The sequence below is a fragment of the Wolffia australiana genome, chromosome 1 (assembly GCF_029677425.1).
Source record: "Wolffia australiana isolate 7733 chromosome 1, ASM2967742v1".
Taxonomy (NCBI): domain Eukaryota; kingdom Viridiplantae; phylum Streptophyta; class Magnoliopsida; order Alismatales; family Araceae; genus Wolffia; species Wolffia australiana.
In genome coordinates this window covers 7,834,011-7,860,000 of record NC_135835.1, presented here as the reverse complement: position 1 = coordinate 7,860,000, position 25,990 = coordinate 7,834,011, and the positions used below count along the sequence as shown (strand labels likewise).

At 40.1% G+C, this 25,990-nt stretch overlaps 2 protein-coding genes and 3 long non-coding RNA genes across 6 annotated transcripts in view; 2 read left to right on the top strand and 3 right to left on the bottom strand.

The window, feature by feature from the left end:
- Positions 1 to 2,186, bottom strand: part of LOC144704325 (uncharacterized) — a 3,096-nt gene extending 910 nt beyond the window's left edge. The window contains exon 1 of the long non-coding RNA XR_013581792.1: positions 1,259 to 2,186. This is a non-coding gene — a long non-coding RNA (uncharacterized LOC144704325). The remainder of the gene's footprint in view (positions 1 to 1,258) is intronic.
- Positions 2,187 to 10,920: 8,734 nt separating this feature from the next.
- On the bottom strand, positions 10,921 to 12,877 carry LOC144704318 (scopoletin glucosyltransferase-like). Its single transcript, XM_078576707.1, has one exon. The coding sequence runs from the start codon at positions 12,388 to 12,390 to the stop codon at positions 10,981 to 10,983; it is 1,410 nt and encodes a 469-aa protein (XP_078432833.1). The 5' UTR covers positions 12,391 to 12,877; the 3' UTR covers positions 10,921 to 10,980.
- Positions 12,878 to 13,587: 710 nt separating this feature from the next.
- LOC144704314 (uncharacterized) lies at positions 13,588 to 14,219 on the top strand. The gene is made up of 5 exons (XR_013581788.1): positions 13,588 to 13,612; positions 13,717 to 13,775; positions 13,883 to 13,927; positions 14,020 to 14,039; positions 14,179 to 14,219. It is a non-coding gene; the product is annotated as an uncharacterized LOC144704314 (long non-coding RNA).
- A 261-nt stretch (positions 14,220 to 14,480) lies between these two features.
- On the top strand, positions 14,481 to 17,761 carry SYN1 (Rad21/Rec8-like family protein). 2 transcript variants are annotated; one of them, XM_078576680.1, is made up of 13 exons: positions 14,481 to 14,558; positions 14,673 to 14,748; positions 14,838 to 14,916; positions 15,004 to 15,187; positions 15,529 to 15,693; positions 15,768 to 15,930; positions 16,000 to 16,058; positions 16,126 to 16,270; positions 16,331 to 16,418; positions 16,501 to 16,640; positions 16,717 to 16,819; positions 16,889 to 17,001; positions 17,603 to 17,761. In XM_078576680.1, exons 1-13 carry the CDS (start codon positions 14,496 to 14,498, stop codon positions 17,683 to 17,685), a joined length of 1,461 nt encoding a protein of 486 aa, XP_078432806.1. In that variant the 5' UTR covers positions 14,481 to 14,495; the 3' UTR covers positions 17,686 to 17,761. The 2 variants fall into 2 exon arrangements, with proteins under 2 accessions (XP_078432806.1, XP_078432797.1); XM_078576671.1 differs by having other exon boundaries at positions 16,498 to 16,640.
- On the bottom strand, positions 17,379 to 18,371 carry LOC144704309 (uncharacterized). Its single transcript, XR_013581785.1, has 2 exons — positions 17,822 to 18,371; positions 17,379 to 17,716 (listed from the first exon to the last, which is right to left on the bottom strand). It is a non-coding gene; the product is annotated as an uncharacterized LOC144704309 (long non-coding RNA).
- Positions 18,372 to 25,990: the final 7,619 nt, after the last annotated feature.

Below are 25,990 nucleotides of genomic sequence, written 5' to 3'. Positions count from 1 at the left end.
GGTTAAGTCTGTAGCGTATCACCCAGTTCTTCCCCAGGTGAAATCCAAGGCCAGGTAGATGTAATTTTAGACAGTCCAAGTCTATCACATTTCCCAGTTTTGATCTCTCCAAGCAATAAAAAACCTTCCTCTATATGAAAACCTCCGGAGATAGAGCTTTTCAAGTTCTCCCTCAACTAAGACGGTGTTGAGGAGTTCTACTAAGACGCATCAGATATGTCTCCGGAACTTCATAGGGCTCCGACAGATAGGAATTTTAGTAAGAATATTCTAGTAAGAATTGAACACATACCTTTACTCCTGATGAGATTATCTGTCAGGATTCAATATAGGTTTAAACATGAATACGATTAAATATAGACGGTCAGGATTTCACATATAGGATCAAATATAGATGGTATGATTAAAGACAGGAGCAGGGAATGACGGTGTCGGTCTTGGTATCGGTTTTTTGCAAAAACCTAAACCTATACCTAAACTTCTGTACGGTCTCGATTTGGTCAAAAATCATTCGGTTCGGTAATAGTTCTGTCATGAATACCAACCAAAAATCCCGATCCAAGTTAAAAAAATAAAGTCAAAATTAAGGTCAAATGATTAATTAAAAAGAGAATCAATCAATTTTAGTTTGTAATTAAAACATTTCACTATTCATTCACCACATAATCAAAGAAAATTTATGTAAGGTTTTTCTATTTCAAAACTTCACGAGGAAAAAAATTACTGGGAAAGCTAAGTTATTGAGTTCTTAAATATGATAAGTTTTTTTTATAAGAGATCCCACAGCACGTGGCTCCTTATCTTTGCTTGCTCCTACAATTTCTTGCTTTGACTCCAATGTGCTATGATGTAAAACAGTACGACAGTGTCGTCAAGTGAACTACTACACAGAAATTAGACGAATGTAATGTGGTAAAAGGATGGATTCAAATATTTTTAAAAAACAAAACATAGCAAATTATCGCCGAATAGATCAGTGGACAGGGGTGACACGAGACGTCTAGGGTTGGGCAAGCTCCCGATGATCTGATAAATCAGTTCGAACACCTACGAAGATGGGGAGGCAATCACTGCCCATAAGTATCCACAATCCTTGTCGCTATTAACTCTAGTCTGACGCCAAGAAAAAAAATAACCCTACTCTCAATGAGTGGATAATCCTATGAAAAATCTATGTTGCAGGGGAGCGACTTCGTTGGCACTGAAGAAAGTAATCAAGCCGAAAATTTAGAGGGATGAAGGAATGGAGAGGAATAACCTGGACAGATGACGTCGTTCGTTGATGAAGCGCTTGGGATAACGGAACAGAAATTCCCACTCGTCATTGTAGCACTTGGAATAATCAATCTAAGGGAAGACATTCCTTAGGTTGTCACGGTAAACAAAAAAGGTCAAACGATCAACCCAGAAATCCAACTGATCCAGCAGTCATCAGATCTTTGACCGGCGAGAGAAATTCCGTAGGGCAGAAAGTGATAGTGGACAATCGATAAATTTCTATGGGCCTATCGATGAAAAAATGTCAACGGGGTTGCATAAGGCGGAATCGTTCCCGACAATTATCAGGTCCTTTCTTCGGTCAAGAGTTAAAGGAAGAAATAGATCTTCGGAAGAGTGGAGCATGTCCGCCAAAAGATCTTGATCGGTGGATGATGTTTAGAAAAGTATCCACTCCCGAAATTGAAATGGCCGATCGAAGATCGAGTGGAAAATCGTAACTTGGCAGAAATTCAGTCGCAAAACTCCTCGAACGTGGTGTTTCGATGGCCTTCTTCACCGTTTATAATCTTCGTCGCTTCCTAAGGAGATGGAAAGTCAAAAGAAGCCTGGAGTACTCACGGGTGGATAATCTCTTCGCCGAGGAAAGATGTTCGGATGATAGTGACCGGAGTTCCGGTGGTGGCTCTCGAGGATTGAATTCCACAGCAGATTCCTCAACAACAGTATGGTCGATCACGAGGGATTAGATGGGGCGACTCACACTGGCAATTTTTAACGATTGATCAGAACAAACTGGCAAGCAGGCAGGAGAGAAGAATCGGGTCAATTCTTGCGTCGGATAGCTTCCCTTTTGTCAGGGATGTTGCCGGTAATTGCTCCCTCCGATAGATCTATTGTGGGACCCACCCAATAGAAGAATTGAAAAGAAAGTGGAACAAAAAAACACAATAACTCGACTACTGAAATTTTCAAATGCCAAATATGTTCTCCATTAAGGCATTCTCCTCTTTATATAGGTGGATGCCTTAATGGGCCATTAGGGGGCCAAGTGAGAGACCTTCCCCTAATGGGTCAATTAAAGAAAATTACATCAGAATAAAAACAAAGGCCTAAACAGGTGGCCCCCTTTGAAAATCTTTACACAGAAAGAAATACTTGAAATAAGATGCATAATTTACCCAATTAGTCGTCAAGCCGTGTACTTGAAGGTAGGGTTCTTCGTGTTGGGTCGGGCGTCACATTGCAGTTGACGTCGAGCTTGAATATGAGCTTCTCGATGGTCCTCCATCATGCTATTACCTTTTCTTGCTTTGACTCCAATGTGATATCATGATCTATCTTCTCAACCTAGAAAGATCATACAAAACCGTCATAATATACGAGTAAGAGGACATAAATCAAAATAATATTTTTTGAAAAGATAAGAATGCCACCTGAAACAAATAAAAATTGGACTCATTTGAGTTCCTCTGGATCATCATCTGCTTTTTATTACATTACCTTTTCATCCACATGGTCATCAGGAGCCCAACATTTCATTGTCTTCAGAATTGATATTGTTTATGCTGATAACCTTCCTCTTCTAAATGTCACAATTCCTTACTCTGCATAAAAAGATGCTCCCGATGGAGCACTTGATGCACAGGTAGATAATAATTTTTTGCAAGGATATCAAGATGTGGGTAGTTTTTAGATCCAATATGATGCCACCATTCAAGTGAATCATCCTTAACACCAATGCGAGGGTCACTTAGATAAAACCATCTACTTCATTTCTAGTAGATATTGGTATCATTGTAGTGTTTGTTTGCTCTAGCTCCATCAATGCAATAATTACCTTTGATCATTTTTCACATGGAACAGGTGTATCTTCAATAACTTAATATGGATTTGAAGTCAAACAAAGAAGTTTCAAGCAACCTAAGTACAGACTGAATGAAAGAATTCTGCTCACTTATTGGAATAAACACAGACTTCATTTTTAGGCCCAACATTGTAGTAATATGCAGCATAGGCTTAGTATTTGAGAGAAACTCATACTCTAATAATTTATCCTTCATGGCAGAAAATGCACTTTTAAGTGACCTTGATTGTTCAAAGCTTAGGGTTACCCTTACTTCACTTTAAAGAGGGCTGTCTAGACCTTCAATTGATGCTTGCAATTTTCTTGATGGAAATCCATAAGCTCTCAAAACTGTTTATGATGTAACAGACTTGGACTTCGAAATTACCTCAGTTATGTCATGAAAAGCTTGAAGTTCACCTGAAAAAGCTTTATGATGTAATACAATGAGCGTGCCAGGATCGGACGGCTCGTATTACGTCACAGGAGCAATGGTGAGTGAATTCGTAGTTAATGTTATGGACTGAATGTCGATTAGAAACCCTTGGTGAGCAATAAGTGACGACTACAAATGAGGAGGGAAGATCAATGATGTCCACTAAGAAAGATATTTATCTGATTAAACTCCCAATGACCCTTCAAGACCAAATACGACGTCTACGAGTGAGGGGCGTTTGACGGCCCTGAGTTGTCCCAAGTCTAAGGATCAACGAGTAACCTTCTACCGCAAAGAAGTCCTATTTCTCGACACGGTGGTTATCCTATAGCAATTATTGTAGTAATCCAAGGAAGAGGAAGAGACAGTGGGAGACGACACTGCAACAGATAACGATACTAAAAATTTGATGGGGAAGACGAGGAGATACCTGAATTGATGGAGTCCACGGCAGGAAATGATGTCTCGATGAAGCCGAAGGCGATGGGAGATTCCGTTGACGGTGAGACAACAACGGAGAGGAGCCGGTGTGCTGTTGGTCGACTCAGCACGGAACAGGAAAGAGCGGGGAGGCCCTGAGTTCCGACGAGCATGTAGTGGGCGAGGCGTGGGCACCGGCGTCGGTGGAGGTGGCACAACAGGGGCGGAGGATGGGTTCTTGGCTTGTAACCACCCCAAGAACACCTCCGGATGGTGGCTTGCGTCGATTCTTGGAGCTTCTTGTGCGGTAGATGATCAAGAACGCCAAGAGGGTGGCGGTTTCTTGAAATCTTGATGGTTCTTGTGCGGTAGTTGATCAAGAACACCAAGAAGATGGCGGTTTCTTAAAATCTTGGTGGTTCTTGTGCGGTAGTTGGTCAAGAATGCCAAGAGGGTGGCGGTTTCTTGAAGAATAACCACCCAAGAACCCACGAGAAATGGCGGCTTCTTGATCTGTTGGAGGATTCTTGCAGGAAAGATGGTTGGATCCTGGCGGTTGATGTCGACGGCACGTTCCTGGAGTGGTCTCGATGAGGAATGGCTGGCAATGACACCCCAACGTTGGCCCTTCTTGAATCCTCAAGACAACCTCAGAGTGGTCTTGACGAGGAAGCCTTAATGCTCTAAGAGAGGACGATTCTTGAATCTTTAACCCTCGGCCTCGGAGTAGTCTCGACGAGGACGGTTGAACACGACATCACGGAGTAGTCTCGATGTGAAGGCGCGGGCTCTAATCCACGGAGTAGTCTCAACGTGGAGCGAGAATAGCCACTTCTCCCTACACTCTAATTCCTATCTACGCTAGATAGAACGAGGAGACAACTTTCAAATTTTCTTCAACAATTGCCTGCCTTCACTTGGTCATTCTATCCCCTTATATAATGAGGATAGGTGCCAAGTGAGGTCGTGGAGAGGATGAACCGTTGCGAGACGTGGTTTGGCCTCTCTTCAACGGTTACAAGCAAAAGGAAAAACATAACATGGACGAGGCCCAAAACACCGGCCCAATCTGTAAAATCCAAGAACAAAAATTACAACAAGACAAAGCAAATAAAATACAAAGATAGAGGATGCTTACGCGGAGTACTTAAACCCCTTGTGGCGAGCATCGGCACGAGCAGCCCGGCGTGGTTGGACCCATCCCGTCCCAGCTGGATGGTCCCCCATCACTTTAGGAGATCCCACTCTTCATCAATGATGGAAAAGTTCACTTTGTTGGTGTTGAGATAGTCACTCGCCATCTTCTCTAATACTCTTCTTTTCTCCCAAGCTGCTTCAGTCATATCATATGTTGAGTTCCACTTGTAGGGACATCTTCAATGAGTAAATTATAGTTTTCCATGCCTAATTTCTCACATATATTTTGATAGTGGTGAAGTCATTGAGGTGAAGCTCCAACTGCAATGACTAGTTTTCAAAGTCTATGGAGAATATCTTTGAATGATCTTGGAATGTTTTCTTCAATTGTACTTTCATGTTGCTCAGTATCCTCTTCAATTATATTTTTGGCCCCTGCATATCAAAAAAAAAAATTAATTTATAAATTTTAAAAGAATAACTTGCAAAGATCAATGAAATAAAAGTTGTATTATAATAAAACACCTAGTTCCTTCAAGCCTCACTGCACAGATAAGTTTTAAACATGGGCCATACATGGTGCATGGTGTTGCTTGTTGAACTTGGAGTCAGTATTCTTAAGTAGCCTTTATAAGGTTGCAACCATAGTAGTATTATTACTAGCATTATCAGTTGTGATGGAAAATACCTATAAAAGGAGGAAAATATTGTTAATTATTTAGTGATTAAGAGGAAAAAGCTAAAAACTTCAACTACATTGTGAGTCAAATTTTAATGTTTCAAAACTAAGTGCAATATCTTAGCCAAGTATGATCCCTCATGTGATCCAATTAATTGCTTTACAATGAGAGCTCGTTCCCAGAACTTCCATTCCGCATCAATCCAATGAACTGTCATCCCAAAAATAGCCACACGGTTGGTGGTAGTCCAGTGTCTAGTGTACTTGAGACTTTTTCAACTGGGCTAACCTCTTTAAACTGTGATTATCTTCTTCCAATCTTTCATCTATCGCATGTCGTATTGGCTTGGCACTTGGTAGCTTCAAATTACATTGTGCAAAGTACTCACACATTTTTTTGGAATTTCGGATGTTCAATTATCGAGAATATCATATCAGTACTGATGATGAGATCTAATAGTTCTGCTTTTTTTGCTCTGGTGTTCAACCTGTAAATTCTATTATCGTGTGAAAATACGTTGATACAGGTTTCAGACTAGACAAAGGCTTAAGTTGCATATGAACTACAACATGAAACCTTTTCAAGTGTGTCCATAACCTCATTGTGCTGCATGTCTTATATTTTTTCACAATCAACTCCTTCGCCTTACGAAGCTTACATCGATCATCTCCATTACTCTTTTTTATGTACTATTTCAAGACAGGTAAAACTCTCTTACGGTGAGAATTCTCATCTTCAGTCATTGGCAAATTAGTTTCGATTTGTGCATGATTTGATGGGACCTATGTAATGAAAAATATTACCAACATTCAATATCAATAAAATTAAATAAATAAAAAATATGGGATATACCTTGTCTCCACTCAAATCCATGGACAAAAGATGGTGATACTTTGAAGGATGGACAACAAGAGGTTGTGACAAGAGATATAATGATGATGGCGTTGATGGTGGCACTATTGCAAGTGGCAGCAACTAGTGGCGGCAACATAAAATGCAGGTGGCAACGGAGAGCAATGACCCATGCAAGAAGCCAGAAAGGCGGGACACCGTTTCCTCTTGGATCTACAATTTTAATAAATTTATATTCATTTGATTATATATTTCACTTATTTAACTTCTTCATGAAAGTGTTTTGGTGGAGTTGGTTAAAAGGTATAGGCGTTGTGGTTGAGGAGACCAAGGTTCAAATCCTGGTTTCAACAGAAAAAATGAATATTTTTCTTGTTTATTTCTCGGTTTGTTTTTCAGTCCGGTTTGCAGTCCAGACGAAAACCTATACCGACCTTTCGATAAAACCGTGAAACCCGAACTGATGGTGTCGGTTAGGTCCAGATTTACCAAAACTCGGTAAAATATGGCAAACCTTAGATAGGAGGAGCTGTTATAATGGTTGATACTAAAAGATAACAAGAGACTGTCATGTTTATAGTATATATGTGATTGGCGAGATTTCAGAAATCATAATTAACTATCTTTATGTCCTCTCTCTGTTCTCTCTCTCTCTCTCTCTCTCTCTCTCTCTCTCTCTCTCTCTCTCTCTCTCTCTCTCTCTCTCTCTCTCTCTCTCTCTCTCTCTCTCTCTCTCTCTCTCTCTTCTTCACCTCTATCTTGAATTCTTTACAAAAGGTTCTCTCTGAATAAGACAAGGAATAGAATCTCCTTGAAAACCTGTTTCCATGGAGTCCATTTTACCCCAAAACCATCTTGATGGGGAATGGATGGGGAAATCATTATAATAAAAGCAGACATTACAAAATCGAACAGAGTGTATGGGATATTTTTAATGTATTTTTCAATATTTCTGCTCCTCAAGAATTCTAAAAAGGTCTCTTGGGAGAAAGCTATTAAAGCCCCCTTCCCTGGATCTAGAAAACAATGAATTTTGAATTGAGTTGTCTTCCTTTCACTCTGGAAGCTGCCTATGGATCGTCGCCAATGCCACTGCAACCTCTGCACAAAGACAGCCACTTGCACAATTCCTACACGTAGCTAATCTGTGTCTATCTAACATGTGCTCGCTTGTAGTAAGTACATCACCCCACCTCTGCTTGCTCACTGCTCACCTATAGCGAGCGTATCACCCCACTTACACTAGTTGTTAGTAACCTATAGCAAGCATGACACCAACCATCCACCATTGCCTACCCTTTGGCCTCTCCGTTGGCTGTTCTCCAAACCCACAATTGGGGTTTTGGAATGCCACGTCTGTGATGGTACACGCCATCCAATATCATCAACGACGTCGTCCACGCCACCTGCCGCCGTCGTCGAAGCTCGGATCAGATTGCTTGACTTATCGTGTTTTATTTCTTCGTCCTTTCTAGTGTTTTCTGCTTTCTCATTTTATCTCCTCATCGTGTTTTTGTTGCGTGCGCGACATGTCTGCACGTCCGTCATCATCGTCACGGGAGGGATCCCTTTACCTCCCCTTGTTTTCTTTTTTTACTTCTTTAATTTCCCCTTTTATGTGTAATGGGGGGCCCAATTTATAAGGGCCCCCTTAATGGACCTCGTCTCCCCTTTTGGTCATCCATTTAGGGGGCCCAAACCTCTCCCCTATATAAAGGAAGAGGGGGGCGCCCTAAAAAAACAGACCAGGAAGAAGATAAAATCGTTTGTAGTCTGGCTTGGTCTCACCTTTGAAAAATACAAAAAAAAGGAGAAAAAAGGAAGAAAAAAAGAAGGAAAGAGGAAACAGAATGGGCAGAACAGAACAGGGTCAGGTTCGCACCCGTTCCGTTCCGCCCGCTGACGGTGGCAAATTGCATAATTATTTTAATTGTCGTTGTAAATTTAATTTGCATTCAATCTAATAAATTTGTAAAAATAGAAACTTACTCAAAGATGTATACGTGAGAGTAAGGTCATCAATCAATCTATGGTCTGCAACAAGCTCCAATTGCTTGTTGAATAAAATGATTAAGTTTCAAATTTTCGGATTTTTGTTCAAAATAGAAATTTCAGTATTCTTTATTCATCATCATATTAAACTCATTTTTATATTAAATTATGTTTATAACTTTTGAATTAGTTGTGTCAATTTTTCCTGAAATTGAAAAGTTACAGAATCATTTACGAGATAAATTTATCATTGTAGATCTTCTGCTCATCATTCAAAATATATCTATTATTTTCTGCGACATGCAAATACGAAAAACAGTAAACCAATATATGTTTCACATTCATTATCTTATTCTTTTACTAACAATATTAACTTGGTGGTTGAATCTCAGAACAGAATTATAGTGGGAACATTACACGTACAATAACTGATATAGTTACTTTTATCAATAAGGCCCGCCAAGAAATACAAAGTCCAAATTTGGATAATTGGAAAGTGCTGAAATATTTATTATGTTATCTTAAAGGGTGGTAACCTTCATGGTCTACTTAGATATCATGAATCAGACTTAACTATCAATGATTTCAATGATGCAGATTGGGAAGGGAAGGAGATAATAGAATATCAAAAGGACCGTATTTAGTCTATACTGGAAAAACTTATTTCTTGGAGTTCTAAAATGGAGCCCATAATAGCAAGATCAATTGGAGAAGCTGATTACGAGTCATTGTCTAATGCATCATCTCAAGTCATTTGGATTCAATATCCTCTAAAAAGAATTTAAATTTCATTCAACACACTGCCTATTCTCCACTGTTAAAATATTGCGGCAACTTAGGTATCGCATGCAACAACAAAACATTTAGAGATCAAATTTCATTTTGTTCTTGAACCCGCCACAGATATTTACACCAACATCATCAACAGTGATGGTCAACTTGCAATTTTTTTGACGAAACCTCTTTGAACACTTTGATTTAAAAGCATCATTGACAAACTCAACATAACTATTGCCGCCCCTGAACATGAAGGAATGTATAAAGGGGTTCTACTTGGCAGAATTACAGCGTCAGCATCATTGCCAACCAATATTAGACTAGTAACACGTGAGCATGTAACCTATATTCATTATGAGAATTGGCGGGTAGGATTCAATATACGTTTAAAGATAGACACTATCAAAGAGAGTCAAAGATGATTAAATATAGATAGTGTGAAAGATAGAAAGCTAAGGTTAAAACCAAGTAGGTTCATTATTATGACCTACCATATCTTACTGCAACTGTACGGAGATCTTTTGCAAAATATAATTTGAGTGACAAACTTGAATTCTCAAGTGTCACTCTCGCTCCCTTTTCTTCTCTTCTCCATTTCTCTTCTTGAATCTTTCTTGAATACATTCAACACACACAAACAGAGATAACCATGCAGAAGAATCACACAGAAAACCACAGCCGATAAATTTATCCATCCGTAGAGATAACAAGCAGGGTTACAACTACACAGAACGGCGAATAAAAAAAGAAAACCATTATGTCATCTCTTCATGTGGCCATGCCGGAACCCACAGAAGGATCTTCACCTACAGTAGAAATACAGGAATAGCCCAGCAGCCAGCTGTGAAAGAAATAAGATAAAAAGGGTTAATAGCACGGTACATCCCAAACCATGTCCAAAGTCTGCGAGTTAACCTTAGCTTTTTTTTTGGCACGGTATATCCCAAACTCACTAAGTCATCTGCGATATATCCCGGTGATGACGTGGAGTCCATCATGGCTGCCAGGTGGATCTCCGCCCAGATTTTTACCTGGCGGAACCCACCTGGCCGCCACGCTGGATTCCATGTCATCACCGTGATATGTCTACCTGCAAAGAGAACGAGAGAGAGAGAGTTCTAGAGAAAAGGCGAGAGAGAGGTTCTAGAGAGAGAAAGAGAGGTGTTCTAGAGAGAGAGGGATTTTTCTCTAGAACACCTCTCTTTCTCTCTCTAGAACACCTCTCTTTCTCTCTCTAGAACACCTCTCTTTCTCTCTCTAGAACACCTCTCTTTCTCTCTCTAGAACACCTCTCTCCTCTCTCTCTCTCTCTCTCTCTAGCACTCCTCTCTCTCCCTCTCTCTCTCTATAGAATGCCTCTCTCTTTAAGTTAAACCCTTATTAAGTTAAACCCTTGGCAGGTAGACATATCACGGTGATGACGTGGAATCCAGCATGGCGGCTAGGTGGGTTCCGCCAGGTAAAAATCTGGCCGGAGATCGGGATATCCCGTGCCAAAAAAAAAGCAAAGGTTTACTCGCAGACTTTGGACATGGTTTGGGATGTACCGTGGTATTAACCCAGATAAAAATGACCAGTAGATGAGCGTAGTAGAGAGAGAAACACAAAGGAACAGCCAATTACTATTGAGGCTGGGACAGGGTATCACCAGCAGCCCAACGAATCTCCTCCAAGAATCGGGTCAACCCCAAATCTGACGAACCTCCTTCATTCACCGCAGCACCGGCCATCTTCCCCAGGTCTTCGGCCCTCTTCTTCACTGTTCTTCCCTTCTCTCCAGAACCCATCAACTCTTTCACTAACCTGCAGATCTCACCACGCTGGACCAACTCACCATGGCCAGAACTAACCCGTATCCCAGCGCCAAGCTCACTCACCACCAGCCTTGCATTCAACGTCTGTTCTGCAATCAGCGGCCAAGCTAGAATAGGCACACCGGCCGATAAGCTCTCCAACACCGAGTTCCATCCACAGTGGCTAAGGAAGCCCCCAGTCGACGGGTGCAAGAGCACCTCTCTCTGCGGCACCCACTCACGAATAACAAGCCCCCGAGCAGGCCGCGCCATCTCCACCGTCCTCGCAACCAGGATAAAATCCTGGCCGCTCATCTCCAGCCCCCGCAACACCTCCTCCATCTGCTCCGCCGAGACATGGGCTTGCGTCCCGAACGCGGCGTACACGACCGACCCCGGCGCCCGCCCGTCGAGCCAATCAAGACAAGGGTCAGTCGCACGAGAGATAGCGTTAAGGGGATGACGGTAGAGGCACAGAGGGCCCGTCAACCACGTTCTCGGGTGGGCAGTCTTGTAGAAGGCTTCCAAGTAAGGCACGAACTCCCCGTCCAGCTCTTGGAAGCTGTTGACGAGGACGCCCCAGCTCGTCGAGTCGGCTTCCCCGTTGTCGAGCGCGAGAGGAATGAGAGAGTCGTCCCCGGAGGAGACGTCATCGAACATGGCGGGCACGTCATCGCGAGAGAGGAGCAGTCCGGGGGGGGAGCCCGGCACGTGGAAGCTCTCGTCGCCGGCAGCGAGATGGGGCCTTGTGGCGGCGAGGCCTTTGCAGAGGAGCGCTGTGAAGACGCTCATGCCGTGGAAGACGACGCGAGGGACGTTGAAGCGACGGCATTCGTGGAGAGTCCAGCCGAGGAAGAAGTCGGAGATGACGCAGAGAGGGAGGGAGTTGGACTCGGAGACATCGAGTAAGAGGTTGCGGAAAGGGTCGCGGAGAGACTCGGCGGCTTGGAGGAAGAGAGGGAATTGGTCGTGGTGGGGGAGATGGTCTGTGGACTCGCAGTCGAAGGGGAGAGAGGGGTGACGGGGGAAGGGGAGGACCGCGAGGTTGATGTTGGAGAGGGGACGAGGAGGAAGAGACTGGCGGATGAAGGAGGAGTTGAGAGGCGTGGTTACGACGGTGACGGCCACGCCACGGGCCGAGAGAGCGGTGGAGAGGTGAAGGAGAGGGATGGTATGGCCCTTGGCCATCAGCGGGAAGATCATGACGTGATCTCTGCTTCTCTTTTCTGAAGTTTCCATGGCTTTGTTCCCGCGGGAGTGGATAGAGAGACAGTGAGAGAATGCCAGAGATATAGGCACAAAGGGAGAATCTGATGGATACTGCGGGAGCGAGAGAGAGAGAGAGATAGGAACACGTAAGAAGAGAGACAGAGACAGGCAGAGATACAGGAACACGCAGGAAGAGAGACAGAGACAGGCAGAGATACAGGAACACGCAGGAAGAGAGACAGAGACAGGCAGAGATACAGGAACACGGAGAGAGAGAGACAGAGACAGACAGACAGAAAGAGATAGGAACAGAGAGCGAGAGAGAGAGATATAGGAAGGAGATAGAGAGAGAGACAGACAGACAGACAGACAGACAGACAGACCGACAGACAGATATAGAGCGGAACATAGAGAGAGAGAGATATAGGTAGGAGATATATATATATATATAGGGAGAGAGAGACAGAGATAGAGTGGCTTGTGACTGAATAAACGACATGGGGTAGGGACTGGTCAGGGAAGAGTGCTGGCTGCCAAACCTTGCAGATCAAATAATTGAGTCGGGGGCAAATGACTTTAATAGTTTTATAATCTTCCCCAATCAAATAAGCGGGTTCGCAGGGCCAATCTCTAACCTTTTTATATGACTCGAAAATAAAATAAATAACTTATAATCCGGTGGGCTGATAACTGGGCTTCAATTGGGCATGCTCTCGCGAATCCATTATGAAGAATTCGTTCAATAACACGGTCCGTCCTCTCTACTACAATTCAAAACCGACGGCCTTCTCGTCGCCACGTCAGTCATTCGAAGGGGGAGCGCGAATCGAACGGTTGAGGGAGAACCATAGAATATTCTCCTCGTCAGTTCGGTGGGCCCGCGGCTGGGCGATTCATTCCATGCAGTTTGTTATCTGACAGTGTTCTCCATTTTCGCGCGCCGGCGACAGCCTTCCTCTGCAAGGCGTGCTGCCTCTCCTCTCTCTTCTACGAGCAGAAGCTACCGAGAAGAAAGATCTAACCGAAGCGTAGAAGTAGAGCTCCAGAATGTTCTACTCGCACCAGCTCCTCGCGAGGAAGGCGCCGCTCGGCCAGATTTGGTGAACTCAACACTATCTGTTTGTTCTCTGATCATTTTTTGGCGAATTGAGGCTACGATGTGTAGATGACAGTGGATTTTCAGGATGGCGGCGACGATGCATGCGAGGATGAACCGCAAGAAGCTCAGCAAACTCAATATCATCAAAATCTGGTGAGAAAATTTTGAGTAATCTGCGTGTCTTGCGCGATGTATCATTTTAACTGTGCTTTAGCTGCTGATGCTGCGTCTTTCTTCTGATTTTCGCCTCATCTTAGCGAGGAAATTCTGAATCCTTCCGTTCCGATGGCTCTCAGACTCTCTGGAATCCTCATGGGTGAGATAACTACAGCTCAATGTGCTTTCCTTCCATCGTTTCAATCTTTCTTTTATCTGAACCATCGTTCATATGCACTGCCTTCTCTCTTCCATTCTCCTATTCAGGCGGCGTAGTTATCGTTTACGAGAGGAAGGTTAAGCTTCTTTACGGTAAATGATTTCATCATATTTTATGCCAAAGTTTGAGCATCCTGATTTTGGAAACAATTTAACCAACGAGATTTGTCACTCCTTTCCCACAGATGATGTCTCGCGCCTTCTGGTGAATATCCTCCACTACGACTCCTACCTTAGTTTCTTTGATGTTTTATCTTTCCAGCAATCCCGCTCGGCTCCGTTGAACTCCATGGGATGCGTCTTTATCTTGTCTGAATTGTTCTAAGATGTTTTAAATTAATCAGGTGGAGATCAACGATGCATGGAGGGTTAAGTCTGTCCCGGATCCCACAGTTCTTCCGAAGGGAAAATCCCAAGCCAGGTAGATCTCATCTCAGACGACCCAAGCTCATTGAATTTCCTACTTTCGAGCTCTCCAAAAACGCTAATAAAACTTCCGGCTCATATGAAATAGGATTTATCAATGTAGTTCCCTCCGTGGTCATTTCAATGATTATGCTTGAAGAACACGTTGATGCTGAGCTGATCGCGCTCTCATCGAAATCGCTTCCACCGCCTGTTTCGCAGGTACGAGGCTGTTACGCTGCCAGAGAACGATGATATGGAAGTTGAGCGTTCAACATCCTTCGTTGCGGAGGGATTCCCGCGCAAGGGTTTTCGCATGGTACATACATGAACAATTTCTTTCTGAAAAAATCTAACTGATCACCAGAAGCACTATTCACGAAGATTTTTAAAATTTTACTATTTGATCTCGAACATCTCGATATCACTACAGCAACTGGACGACTTGGAAGAACACTACATCAACGTCGATACCGGAGGTGGCGATTCTTCCTATCAGCCGCACCAAGGTGGGTTCAACGGCCAAGATCAGCGATAATTGAAATCAAGCTCTTGATTCCACTGATGTAAGATGATATTTTTATATTAAATCTTTTAGCTGATGCGGCGAACATCACCTTGGATGACGATCTCGGCCCGATGGCAGAGCAGGGGGGTGCTTACAAGAGGTTCGAGAGGTCAGTGAGAAATCCCTCTCTTGATCTTCTCGCTTATGGCGAACATTTAATCTACGTGATCGTAAACTGCTCTCCGCGCCTCGTCAGGTTCGACATCGAAGGAGACGACGATTCACAGATTAGCATTACTCCGATGGACAAGAAAACAGCAGATCAGATCAACCTTTCTTATTTCTCCCCAATCATGGAGCATCCAGCTGAAGGAGCCGAGAGAACAGGGGATACCCCAGCAGAAGAACTGGAGGGAAACCGGGAACCGGAGTCTTCTGTGGTAGTACTTATCTAATGAGCTCGACATTCGTAAATTGTTTGATTAAACAAATTCCTGATCGAAAGAAAAATTCTATCAAAATTTTCGTTTCTCTAAGCAATTTTTAATTTTAAGTTTCTGATTAAGTCCTCTAGTTGGTTAAGGAAAATAGTGTTTACACTTTATGAATACCTTAAAGTTTTCATTTGTTTTGTTTTTCTCTGTTTATAATTTTCCAGGATTTCTAATTTGTTCAATTAATTGAGTTTTATTTTTTAATTTAAGCTTTTAAAGTTTGAAAAGCTAGAACCGCTTTATGGTTTTTCCAAGAATATTTAAGTGTTTTCAAAAAATTTGATTAGAAGCGCGTGGATATGAACGATCTTCGGCCAGGCAAGCGGAAAGGAAGGTCACGATTTCGTCCTGTCGCCATGGACAGCGGTCTTCTTATCATCCCGGCGGAGGACTTCCATACATGGTTGCAGGATACACACGATACAGTTTCAACCAGGCCAAGGCAGACGAAGGTCAACTTAATCTAAAACTTAACCTCGCTTCCGGATCCAAACAACTCACCCGACTAACATTAATCATCCAGCAGAAGCACAATTCAAAACAGCTAATCGAGATTAGCGAGCGCATGATCATTCCTACCATATCGATCTTATCATCAGGTCTCGACCCCACCACTCGACGATTACATTATCCCCCGCAGCTGGTGAAAAACTTCAGAGACGGGGAAACTCCGCCGAGAAGACAACCAGGTCCGAATCTTCATCTCTCATGGAGAATACTCTTGTCCATTGGTTTTGATCTTTCCATGATTTCGCTAGGGAGAGTTGGCGACATGCCATCACCATCTAGAACGCAAGGAGTAGCTGGTTATGATGTGGTAAGATATGTTCTTTTGAAAAAAAGCTTACATTTATGAGATTTATCTTTGATTCTTTGCCGCGAAGGGGTTTGACGTTCATGGCGACGAGAGGGGGTCTCGAACGTTCGACGCCTCCATCGAGAAACTGAGGGCTAACTTGGAGAACGTCGACTTCCATGGAGCTGCGGAGACGCTATTGACGGACGCGTTCGCCACTCCCGGCAGCTCTGGTAAGAACATATTTATTACTTCTCAATCAAGAAAGAAGATGGAGCGGGTTGTATTTTCAGGTCGTAGCGCAAGATCGGGCCCCGGTTCAGGATCGGGAGACATTAGTTTTCTTCCTCTGGAACCGGAAATTCGATTAGCTTCTACGAGGTTAGTAAAAATAAAACAAAAATTTGAAAAATCGGTGCAGAGAGGTTTTTGATGACGAAAGATGGATTTGAATTCGCAGCAGATCGAAGAAAAGGCAGCATTCATCATCCCAAAATAGCCTTGGGAATCTTGATCCAGTGGAAGAAGACGCCCCGCTTGAGCCCCACACACGGGAGATAAAGCTCCGCAAGTTCTCTGGCAAGGATAAGACTCCTGAAGAAGGTTCTAATCTTTCTCTCTCTAATTTAAATACGATCAATTATTTGAAATCTATGTATTTTTCAAATGGGCTATTTAGATTTCAACGGGACTCAACTCCTGGAGGAAACCGCGCCGGCGCAAACGCCAACGCCTGCGATGTCTGATCCCACAGTCGACAAGATCACTCAATCTATAAGGACGTAAGTTCTGAATCATATAATTATTCTTCGTTATCACTCGTCATCCCACGACCAATATCGAATTATCAGGCATCTGAAAACACATTTCGACACTCCGGGGGCTCCACCTTACGAATCGCTGAACATGCTGGCGTTGGGGATGACCAGAAAGCGAGCTGCGCAGCTTTTCTATCAGACTTGCGGTACTCTCTCTCTCTCTCTTTCTTTTTCATAAATTCATGGAGCAGAAAATAATTTATGAAAAACTATCTAGCGGGTTTTTTCCTCTCTTTATCTTTCACTGTTCTGCATGATCTTTACGGGATCGAAAAATCGCTATTATTAGATACATCATTAGTTAACGGATTTTATTGTCACAAATCGAAACAAAATGACGCGGCAAAAATTTCGGACCGATAGGACGAAAAATTATTCCCCCACATTTATGAGATTTACGAGACTGATATTTTGATCATCTTTCCCTCTTCATTTTTTTAATTTATGATGCTTCCAAATTCCAATGTGGTTAAATTGAATGAGCGCACCTGTATTTTATCTGAAACTGTTTCGATAGATCGAATTGATTCGCCTTCAATCCAGCCATTTAGAATCGAATTAAAGTTTTAATACTACAATCCTTTCATAACTCATTACACAGAATGAAAAATCATTGACTATTAATTCGTTTGAGGTCCTAGATGAGAATCTACCATTTGCTCTTCACCGCCAGCGAAATTATCCAGTGATGAAGAGAGAGTGGAAGAACATCATCTGACATCATCTTCTTCATTTCTCTGCTTTCAGTTCTCGCAACCTGCGACTTTGTAAGGGTCCAGCAGTTAGCTCCCTACGCGGACATCGCGATCTCCAGGGGCTCCAAGATGTGAAAAAAACACCCCTTTCGGCCCTAATCAAAAACTTTAGTCCATTTATATTAAATATATCTCACTAGTATGCACGAAAGTTTTCTGTCACAAAACGGTAAACGCAAACCACAAGAAACCCACAAAACAAACCAATTACCCAAGTTTAGCTACAAGCACAACGCAGGCGACTCGACAGCTCCGACAACGTCTCTCTTGGGGACGGTGATGACGAGGACTCCCTTCTCAACAACAGACCGAAGCAGATCTCCCTCGGCGTCATCCGGCAACGGAATCCGATGACGGAACCGGCGCACCTCGGCCTCGCCGCCTCTCCCGTCCCTCGTCGTCGGCGTCATCCTCTGCTCCCCCCACAGTTGGAGAACTCCGGCCTCTACCTTCATCTTGACCTCCCCTCCTCTCATTCCTCGCAGGTCTGCCTTCAGCACGAGGGTTTCGGGCGAGTTTTCGGATCTGAATCCGCCATCGCCGAAACCGGGTTGCCGGGGGACCCGGCGCGGAGGAGAGAAGAGGGGGGATCCGAAAACGCCCCAAGACTCGTCATCTCTTCCGCTACGCCCGCACAAGCTGTGTATCACCGGCATATCTTCTCGCCAGTCTCCGCTCTTCACGGTGGAGGTACGTAGTTTTTCTACCCTATCCTCTTCTCTCTTGTCTGCCGTGAGAAGGTTCTCCGGGGCGTTCGAAGTTCCACGTTTCTCGCTAAGACGCGCGCTCGTATCCGTGATTTTAAAGTTTCGGACGATCTCAGCCGTCCGATCCCCGACTGTTTGGAGAAAAAGGATAGACTTGAAAAAGTGCAGCGGTTATTGAAGATATTTTTCGCCGGCCTAATTTTATGTGATTTGTTTGAAAATTATTTCCTTGCTGATTAATCGGTCCCTACGCTGCCGTTTGTAGCACTAATTATTTGATCTTTAGGAAGGTTTAAATGTTTATTCTGGGGATATTCGATGAAACCTTTCACAAGGATTTAGTTTTTTGTAAGAATTTTATCGGTATCCCGAAACCGGGTTTGGAGGTCTGGTCGGATCCGGCGACCGGACCTAACGAAAAGGCCTGGTCGGATTACTTGACATAGCCGGCCCAACGAGTCTATTTCGATATGTTAATTATAGATAAAATTTTGAATACGCTGTATGATGGATTAACTTGAGGATTTGAATCTAAAACTAATAAATAAATAAATGTTTGCTTAGATTTTGGTTTTCCTGAACTCGTGGAATGTTTGAACTTTATTATACATGGAGAAATAAAGGAAATTTTATGGGTATTTTGATAATTAGTAACATACAAAGCTTTAACTATTTTGGAAAATTCCTATATATTTATCTCTATCTATATGATACTGTAAATTATGAATGCAAAGACTAAACATTATTTAACATTGCAGAAATAATGTAATGCTATTTTATTTAACATTATAAAGTATAGTTTTGTAATATTATTATAGAAATAGCATTATAATAATATAGTTGTAGGAATAATATTAACTGTGTGGTATATTAATGGAAAGATTTTATAATATAATAATAAGGCACATGTGAGACAAATATATGGTTTGCAGCCAGTCACTCTTTTATGTGTCTTTTAAGTTCATTGAAAAAAATCAAATTCGATATTGTTCAAGTATTGTGTTTATAATAAAGTCTTAAAATATATATGCAATGATTAGTCAACTATGATGAGATCACGATACATGATAACCTCAAAAATGCACGTTGATATGTCGTTATTTAGGTGTTTTTGATGTTAATCACTAAAATTTGTTTTTCCCTTAATGCTTGAGTAAGGGGTCGAACCCTAGGGAGGTGATAGGAAATATTCAATTTTCTTTCTAATTAGGGTTTTGAATTTGAAACCTTAATGAAATGATGTTTTAATTTCTTATTTAAATGCTAATACTTGTAAATTTTAACTAACATTCTATCCTTCTGAACTTAAGTGATTTTAATGATTCTCTGTTATTAAATAACAGAGATATAAAATGACTTATTTTATCTTTTTAGTTGATTTAGAATCTTTAGTCGTTTTGAATTTTTTATATATATATTTGTTCTTTTTAATTTGAAATCGATTCCTTAAATGGATTCAACTCTAAGATTTTTTTATTTCTTTAATCTGTTTTATTTTTCATAGGGTGTTTTACTATTTTTAATGAATCAGAAAACTAAGTTTTATGCTAGTTCTAAGAGTATTTTTATTATATTTTTATTTTATCCCAATTAATACCAAATTGTAACTATATCCTAAAATAGCAAATCGTGAATACGATTCACGATTTGCTTATTTAAGAAGAACGAAATCGTGAATCGAATTCACGATTTATGCGATTCAAGCAACAGGTAGGGTTGCCAACAGGAATTTGATAATCGACTAAGACTAACTGATTCTAAATCGAACTAACATCTACATAAAAAAACGATTAAAATCGGAATTCAAAAACCAACGGCAAACATAACGGAATTCTCAAAACTAGAAAAGTTGGGGAAATTATGAAGCGTAAAATATGTTCAAAATGCACCTAGAAATACCAGGACGAGCAGAGAATCGATCCAGGCGAATTTCGAGCAACGAACGCTGAAGATTTTATTCCGATTTTGACTTGAAATTCCTGAAACTTGCGGCGACGGATCTGCGAATTTCTTCCACGAATCGAGCTTCAAATTCTTCTTGGTTGAATCTTGAGTCTTCAAGGGAGCTAGGGATCTCTCCTTGAGCTTTAAAAATCAACAATGATCAATAATTTCTCGATTTCTCCCTTTTATTGCTGCGGAATCGGAAGAACAAGTTCTTCCGATTCCGTTAGAACTTTAATCTTTTTTGCGTTGTACGCTGGACGTGCAACGCGATGCGATTCGCTCTTTGGGCCTTCGCGTGTCTCCTTTCGTGCGCGACACGCACGAAATCGTGTACGTGCGTGTCGCGCACTCAGGACGTAAATTCATCTTAGGATTCGCCTATCTGGTACTGCGTGTGGAGTGCTTCATTCGTGCGCCTTGCGCTCCTTCTCACAGTTAGTGCCCAAAACTGGCCCAATAAGGGCCAGTTTAAATTAAAAAAAAACATTTGTAAAAGAAAACAATTGATATAAAATGAAAGAAAAAGGTTATTAATGCGAAACAAATGTGTTATTAGCTTCTAAAATAAGTTTTATTACTATTTTTATTTTATTTATAGAAATAGGTCAATTTAAAAGCATTTAAATTCTCATAATCCTCATTTTAAAACCATTTAAAATGTATAAATTGACCAATTATTCTTCCCAAGTATTGTTTCATATGAAATTCAAGGAAAAGTTTCTTTTAACCTAGAAACATGATAACATGCATTAAAATTAATGTTTATAAGCATTAAAAGCCACAAATATAAGCCACAAATTAACCGTTTATCAGCTCTTATTTTCATGTTATCAATACATTGATCATTTATCTCTAAACATATGTTCTAAATATTCTTATTCATATGATACTTAAAATGGGCATCAAAATATCTGGAAAGAATAACATTAGATATTATTTGATCTCACTGATATGATGACTATAGTTGATCCAGGTAACAATCAGGTTTGAAGGTTACCATGCCCCAAGTTATCATAAGAGTGTGGCATGGATAAAGGATTATACGCTCATAGTAACTAATGATAAGAAGGTTCCACGGAAGAATTAATAGCTCGGCACCTCATGTGTAACTTCTAATGTATGTGTTGTAGCTTGGCACCGCAGGTGATGGTGACGTGACCTATGGGTTAGATTCAATCGATCAATAGTTAATTAATTTATGTATTATATTTTATTAGTTTATGGGTTTAAAAAATGACTGGATTGGTACTTAGCCTTAGAGGGTCATACATAAGGTTTACTAGAGGTTGGACGATTTACTTAAGATTTAAGCATAATATGATTCTTTTTTTATAATTCTCATGTAAGGACAAAAGTACCTTTTCCAAAGCATAGTAGCAAGTTTCCCAAGAGCACCTCAACCTTTTCGTTATTTTGCTTTGAGCACCTTTTCCGTGTGTATGATTACAATGTTGAGGATATCATCTCAGATCTGTAATAGTGTCATTTAAGAAGATGTCTAGGATATTCTTTGTAGCAAGGAATGTGTTGACACATCTAGAAGCTAGAGGAGTATGTGATTTCAATAGACTCAATCAAGGAATCAATCGATTATAGATTTAACTGCATACATCATGATTGTTGGGTAACAAGGCCTTGATTTGTGGATGAAAATTAGAACATTTTGTAGTGGAAAACTTGGAACGAAATCAAAATGACATCAACAAAACCTTCAATGGAATCACCAAGGCACATATCACTTCCGTGATTTCTTAGATCATTGAGTGAAATGTGTCGAGCTGCATAAGTCTACAGCCGCTAGATGTATCTACACAATCCTTTGCATATCAAATTTCCTCCTTCCCCTTGACGACCTTTTTTCACCCTACATTGTAATTGTTACATCATTTCGATCACATCAGAAATAGGGAAGAGATATGGGAAGAAGGGCGAAGAAAGGGAAGAGCCCCGAAGAATTCTAGCATGGGTGAATTTGGTTCAGGGCCTTCCCCCATTTATACTATGTATGAAGTTTTCATAAAAAACCCTGAAATTTAAGTATATATATTCTAATGTCCAAAAGGCCATTTGCATGTGACCCTCTTGGTCCATGTATCAGTTTAGTTAATTATTCTAGTGGCTCAATAAGCTTTATTGACCTTCCGAATTGATTAATTATATCATCATATAGATTAATTAATGCCGGATCGATTTAACCCAATCAATAGATCGAGTATCTAGCCGCGGTGTGCCAGGCTACATCTCATGCTCTAGTAGACATAAATAAGTATATCAACTCACTCATGGAATTTATATATCACTATTTTCCATATACCTATAGTCTCTCATTTGCTTGACACTCTTGAATGACTTAGGTTATGGACAACATTCAAATCTTGATTGATCATTTGAGTTAGTATTGTTGCGCATGAAAATTATTTGAAAACTCTTCTCTTTCACTACCATGGCCAAGGACTTCATGTCATCATCTTCCTTGAGTTGTCTCTATTGTATTATGCGCAGACAATCACATCTTGACCACTCAATCATCTTCGTAAACTTCTTGATGCAATCGAACCTTGATTGTTTAGAATTTTGTGATAAGGAACTTGTTGCTCATAATCATAAGTACAATTTTACATCCACAAAACGTCTTTGGTTTCTCAGGTCTAAGGACCACTTACACAATTGCGACATGAATCAACTTGAAAGATATTTTAGTATAATACCATTCAAGGATTTGTACGGGTCAATTGAAAGAACCCTTTCTGTAAAAGAGCACCCACTATCTATCTTGGCTATCTCCACACTTATGGCTACGGGACCGACAATACTTGTCTTATGAGTGAGATAGGATATTTTGATGTCCTTCTCGAGTATCTTTCAAATAGGAATATGTAGAACACATGCTAAAAGACTAGTACTCTCCATATTATGATCTCATCATAATTCAGTTAGTCTGATCATGTATTAATGAAATACTTAGTAACCATCACATGTGCACTATATCAAATAAATATAATAATGAACATGGAACGAGATTTCCTTGCAATTTCCCATCAATCATTAGATCATCCTTAAAAAATTTTGGTATGTCTCACTCTGTTTTATTATCTCAACATGAATCATGTCAAATAGTCAATCACACCCTATAACACAACATATGTTTAATTGGTTATCCTTTGGATACTCAAGTACAAGATAAAATTTCATGTCAGCTCAAAGAGAAGTTTTTAGACATCATGTGCGAGTCTTATATAATTTTGTCATTGTTGATTACTGTTCTGATTCTCTTCCGCCACCATAAGTTCCACATCACATCATTAACTTTGAGCATTACCTTCAACTACAACCATCAATGGAAGGCATCATGGGCATTGTTGTCATGACATTTTGTCTCAATATTGTCCTTTAAAGAGGTGTTATGGGAACCTCCACCTTTATATCTACCCGTAGACTGCCTGCACCATAAGTGCCCACCCCCATTACCATCATTATAACCATTCCAAGGGAATGCCATGTTTTTGTTGACATAGCCCCAATTTTGGTCATTCATACAATGTACACGCCCTTTTATACCTATACATATTGATTAATTAATTTATGTTATTTTAAATTTCATTTATTTTATGTAGTAATGCATATACATTGTTTCCTATTTTACCATGTCATTTAATGCATGAGATTAAATTTCATATAATAATGAAGATAATATTAATAAAATGATGCCAGAATGGCTTTATAATGTGCATGCTTTCAGGACTCATTTTGGGTTCATCAATGGGGTGAATCATGAGAGGTAAAATTATCTTCTTGTGTGGTTAAATTGGAGGCTGCTTTAACTAATTGTTTTATTCGTAAGCCGGGTTCAACAGCACATACATTAATCATTCCACCTTTTCTATGAATTACATTTCATCCATGACAGCTGAGAGTGGTGGAATATTAGTCATTATCTACTGGAGTTTCAAATTATTTAAAGATTCATCCGAATTTTCAATTTTTATGCATAAGTGTGCTTCCACGTGCAGTCTTAATCTCTTTCTGTCTTATATCTCAAACTTGCATAAAGGTTTGAAAATTTTCCCAAACTTCTAAATTGTGGTGAGGATATCTCCTAGGTAATTTCTTCATTTTTCCATCTTTCAACTAGGGATTCATTGAACCCTTGACAAAAATATCGTAAGTATTCACTTTTTTAACTGAATATTTTTAAAAATGTGATATCCATTTCTTTCCAAGAACAAAAACTGGTAGATAATGCTTTAAACAAACTTCAAGTTTTACCTCTAACACTGAAATGACATTATCTCATATTATTGACATAAAAAAATTAAAAGTCAGGCAAATGTGACTAAAATATTCCAAATGTTTATATGAATATTATTACATAAAAAATCAAAATTCTGTAAAGAATGAATCATATGATGATTGATTTTCAATTTGAATCCCTCATTGGTGGGAGCATTAATGTTATAAAGCGGTTCATGCCCAAAGAAACTGAATATCATTTTAATCTTTGTATTATTTTCACCATATTTTAATCATGAGCAATTCCACTTATCATATAATCATCAATTTGATCATTTTATCTATTTTGGAATTTTGTTATCCATCTGCTTTATTTCCTAAGTCATGTTGTCTTAGTGATCTTCTACTGTTCAACATAAAAATAATAATCAATAAAAATTCAAGGAAGATAACAACAATAAATAAAGTTATGCCTTCCATTTGACTTTTTCATGACTCTCCTTGATTTCAAACATCCCTAAGGAATTTTAGCAAAATATAAAAAAATTACAAATAAATAAATAAGACCCATAATAGTAACCATTCTCTAGCAATAGTGCAAATTAATAAGATCAAAATTAGGATTGAAATTACGTCATTGCTGTTTTTGAGTTGAATCAATAAATTTATAGAAAAACATGTATTCAGGTAACAAATCATGCTAGTGATGAGTACAGTTCATCCCCATGGGGAATGATGATTGGGGATTTAATGTCCTTGAACTTGCCATGAAGGTAGGAGAGGATATATGTTTAAAATGGGAGATGCTGAGATGATGGAAATGATGATGTAAGAAGGTGATAATTACTTTTTAATAAGAATGAGATGACTATTAATAAGATAAAAGATAGTAAAACGTGAACATAGTGAGTTAGAATAAAAGAATGAGATGGATGAATAAGTAATAAGGTGATGATGGAAACAGAATGCGTACAAAGAGATAGGAGTGAGAAAACAATTGAATTACGATTTTAAAAGTAAGTGAAGATTTAATGATGTGAGGTGATAATGCCAGGTTAAGATGTGATTATAAGACAAAATGTGAAGAAATGAGAATAATATAGATCAATAACGATAAAGGAGTTGAGGCAATTTAAGAAGATAAAAGTTACCCCTAGGTCTTTAGTTTATGCTAGGACCACAAAATTTTTTCTGCTTCAAGAAAGCCTGTCAACTTCTCTTTTGCCTATCCTCAATACTTCAAGACACCAAATAGCATACCTAAAAATTCAAAAATCATTCTTAAATAACTTTGATAATTTACACTTCCTAACTGATAATATCAAATAAACATCTAATTTTGATAGCAATTTCATGTATTTTATGTGCAATTCTCACTGAAATCACTGTGACACAATGTTATTTAGGCTTACATTTGAAGGGTAGATTAAAATTTTCTGTATTTTTTGGTATTTTCAAATAACTTTCTAACGCTAATTTCATAAAGAAAATATTCT

What these genes read in the sequence shown, in the direction of transcription:
- LOC144704318 (XM_078576707.1), bottom strand. Translation starts at nt 12,390, where the DNA reads ATGGAAACTTCAGAAAAGAGAAGCAGAGATCACGTCATGATCTTCCCG.
- SYN1 (XM_078576671.1), top strand. Translation starts at nt 14,496, where the DNA reads ATGGAAGTTGAGCGTTCAACATCCTTCGTTGCGGAGGGATTCCCGCGC. An exon ending in GGGAACCGGAGTCTTCTGTG is followed by an intron (nt 15,188 to 15,528) that starts GTAGTACTTATC and finishes AAATTTGATTAG; the next exon opens with AAGCGCGTGGATATGAACGA. An exon ending in GGATAAGACTCCTGAAGAAG is followed by an intron (nt 16,641 to 16,716) that starts GTTCTAATCTTT and finishes TGGGCTATTTAG; the next exon opens with ATTTCAACGGGACTCAACTC.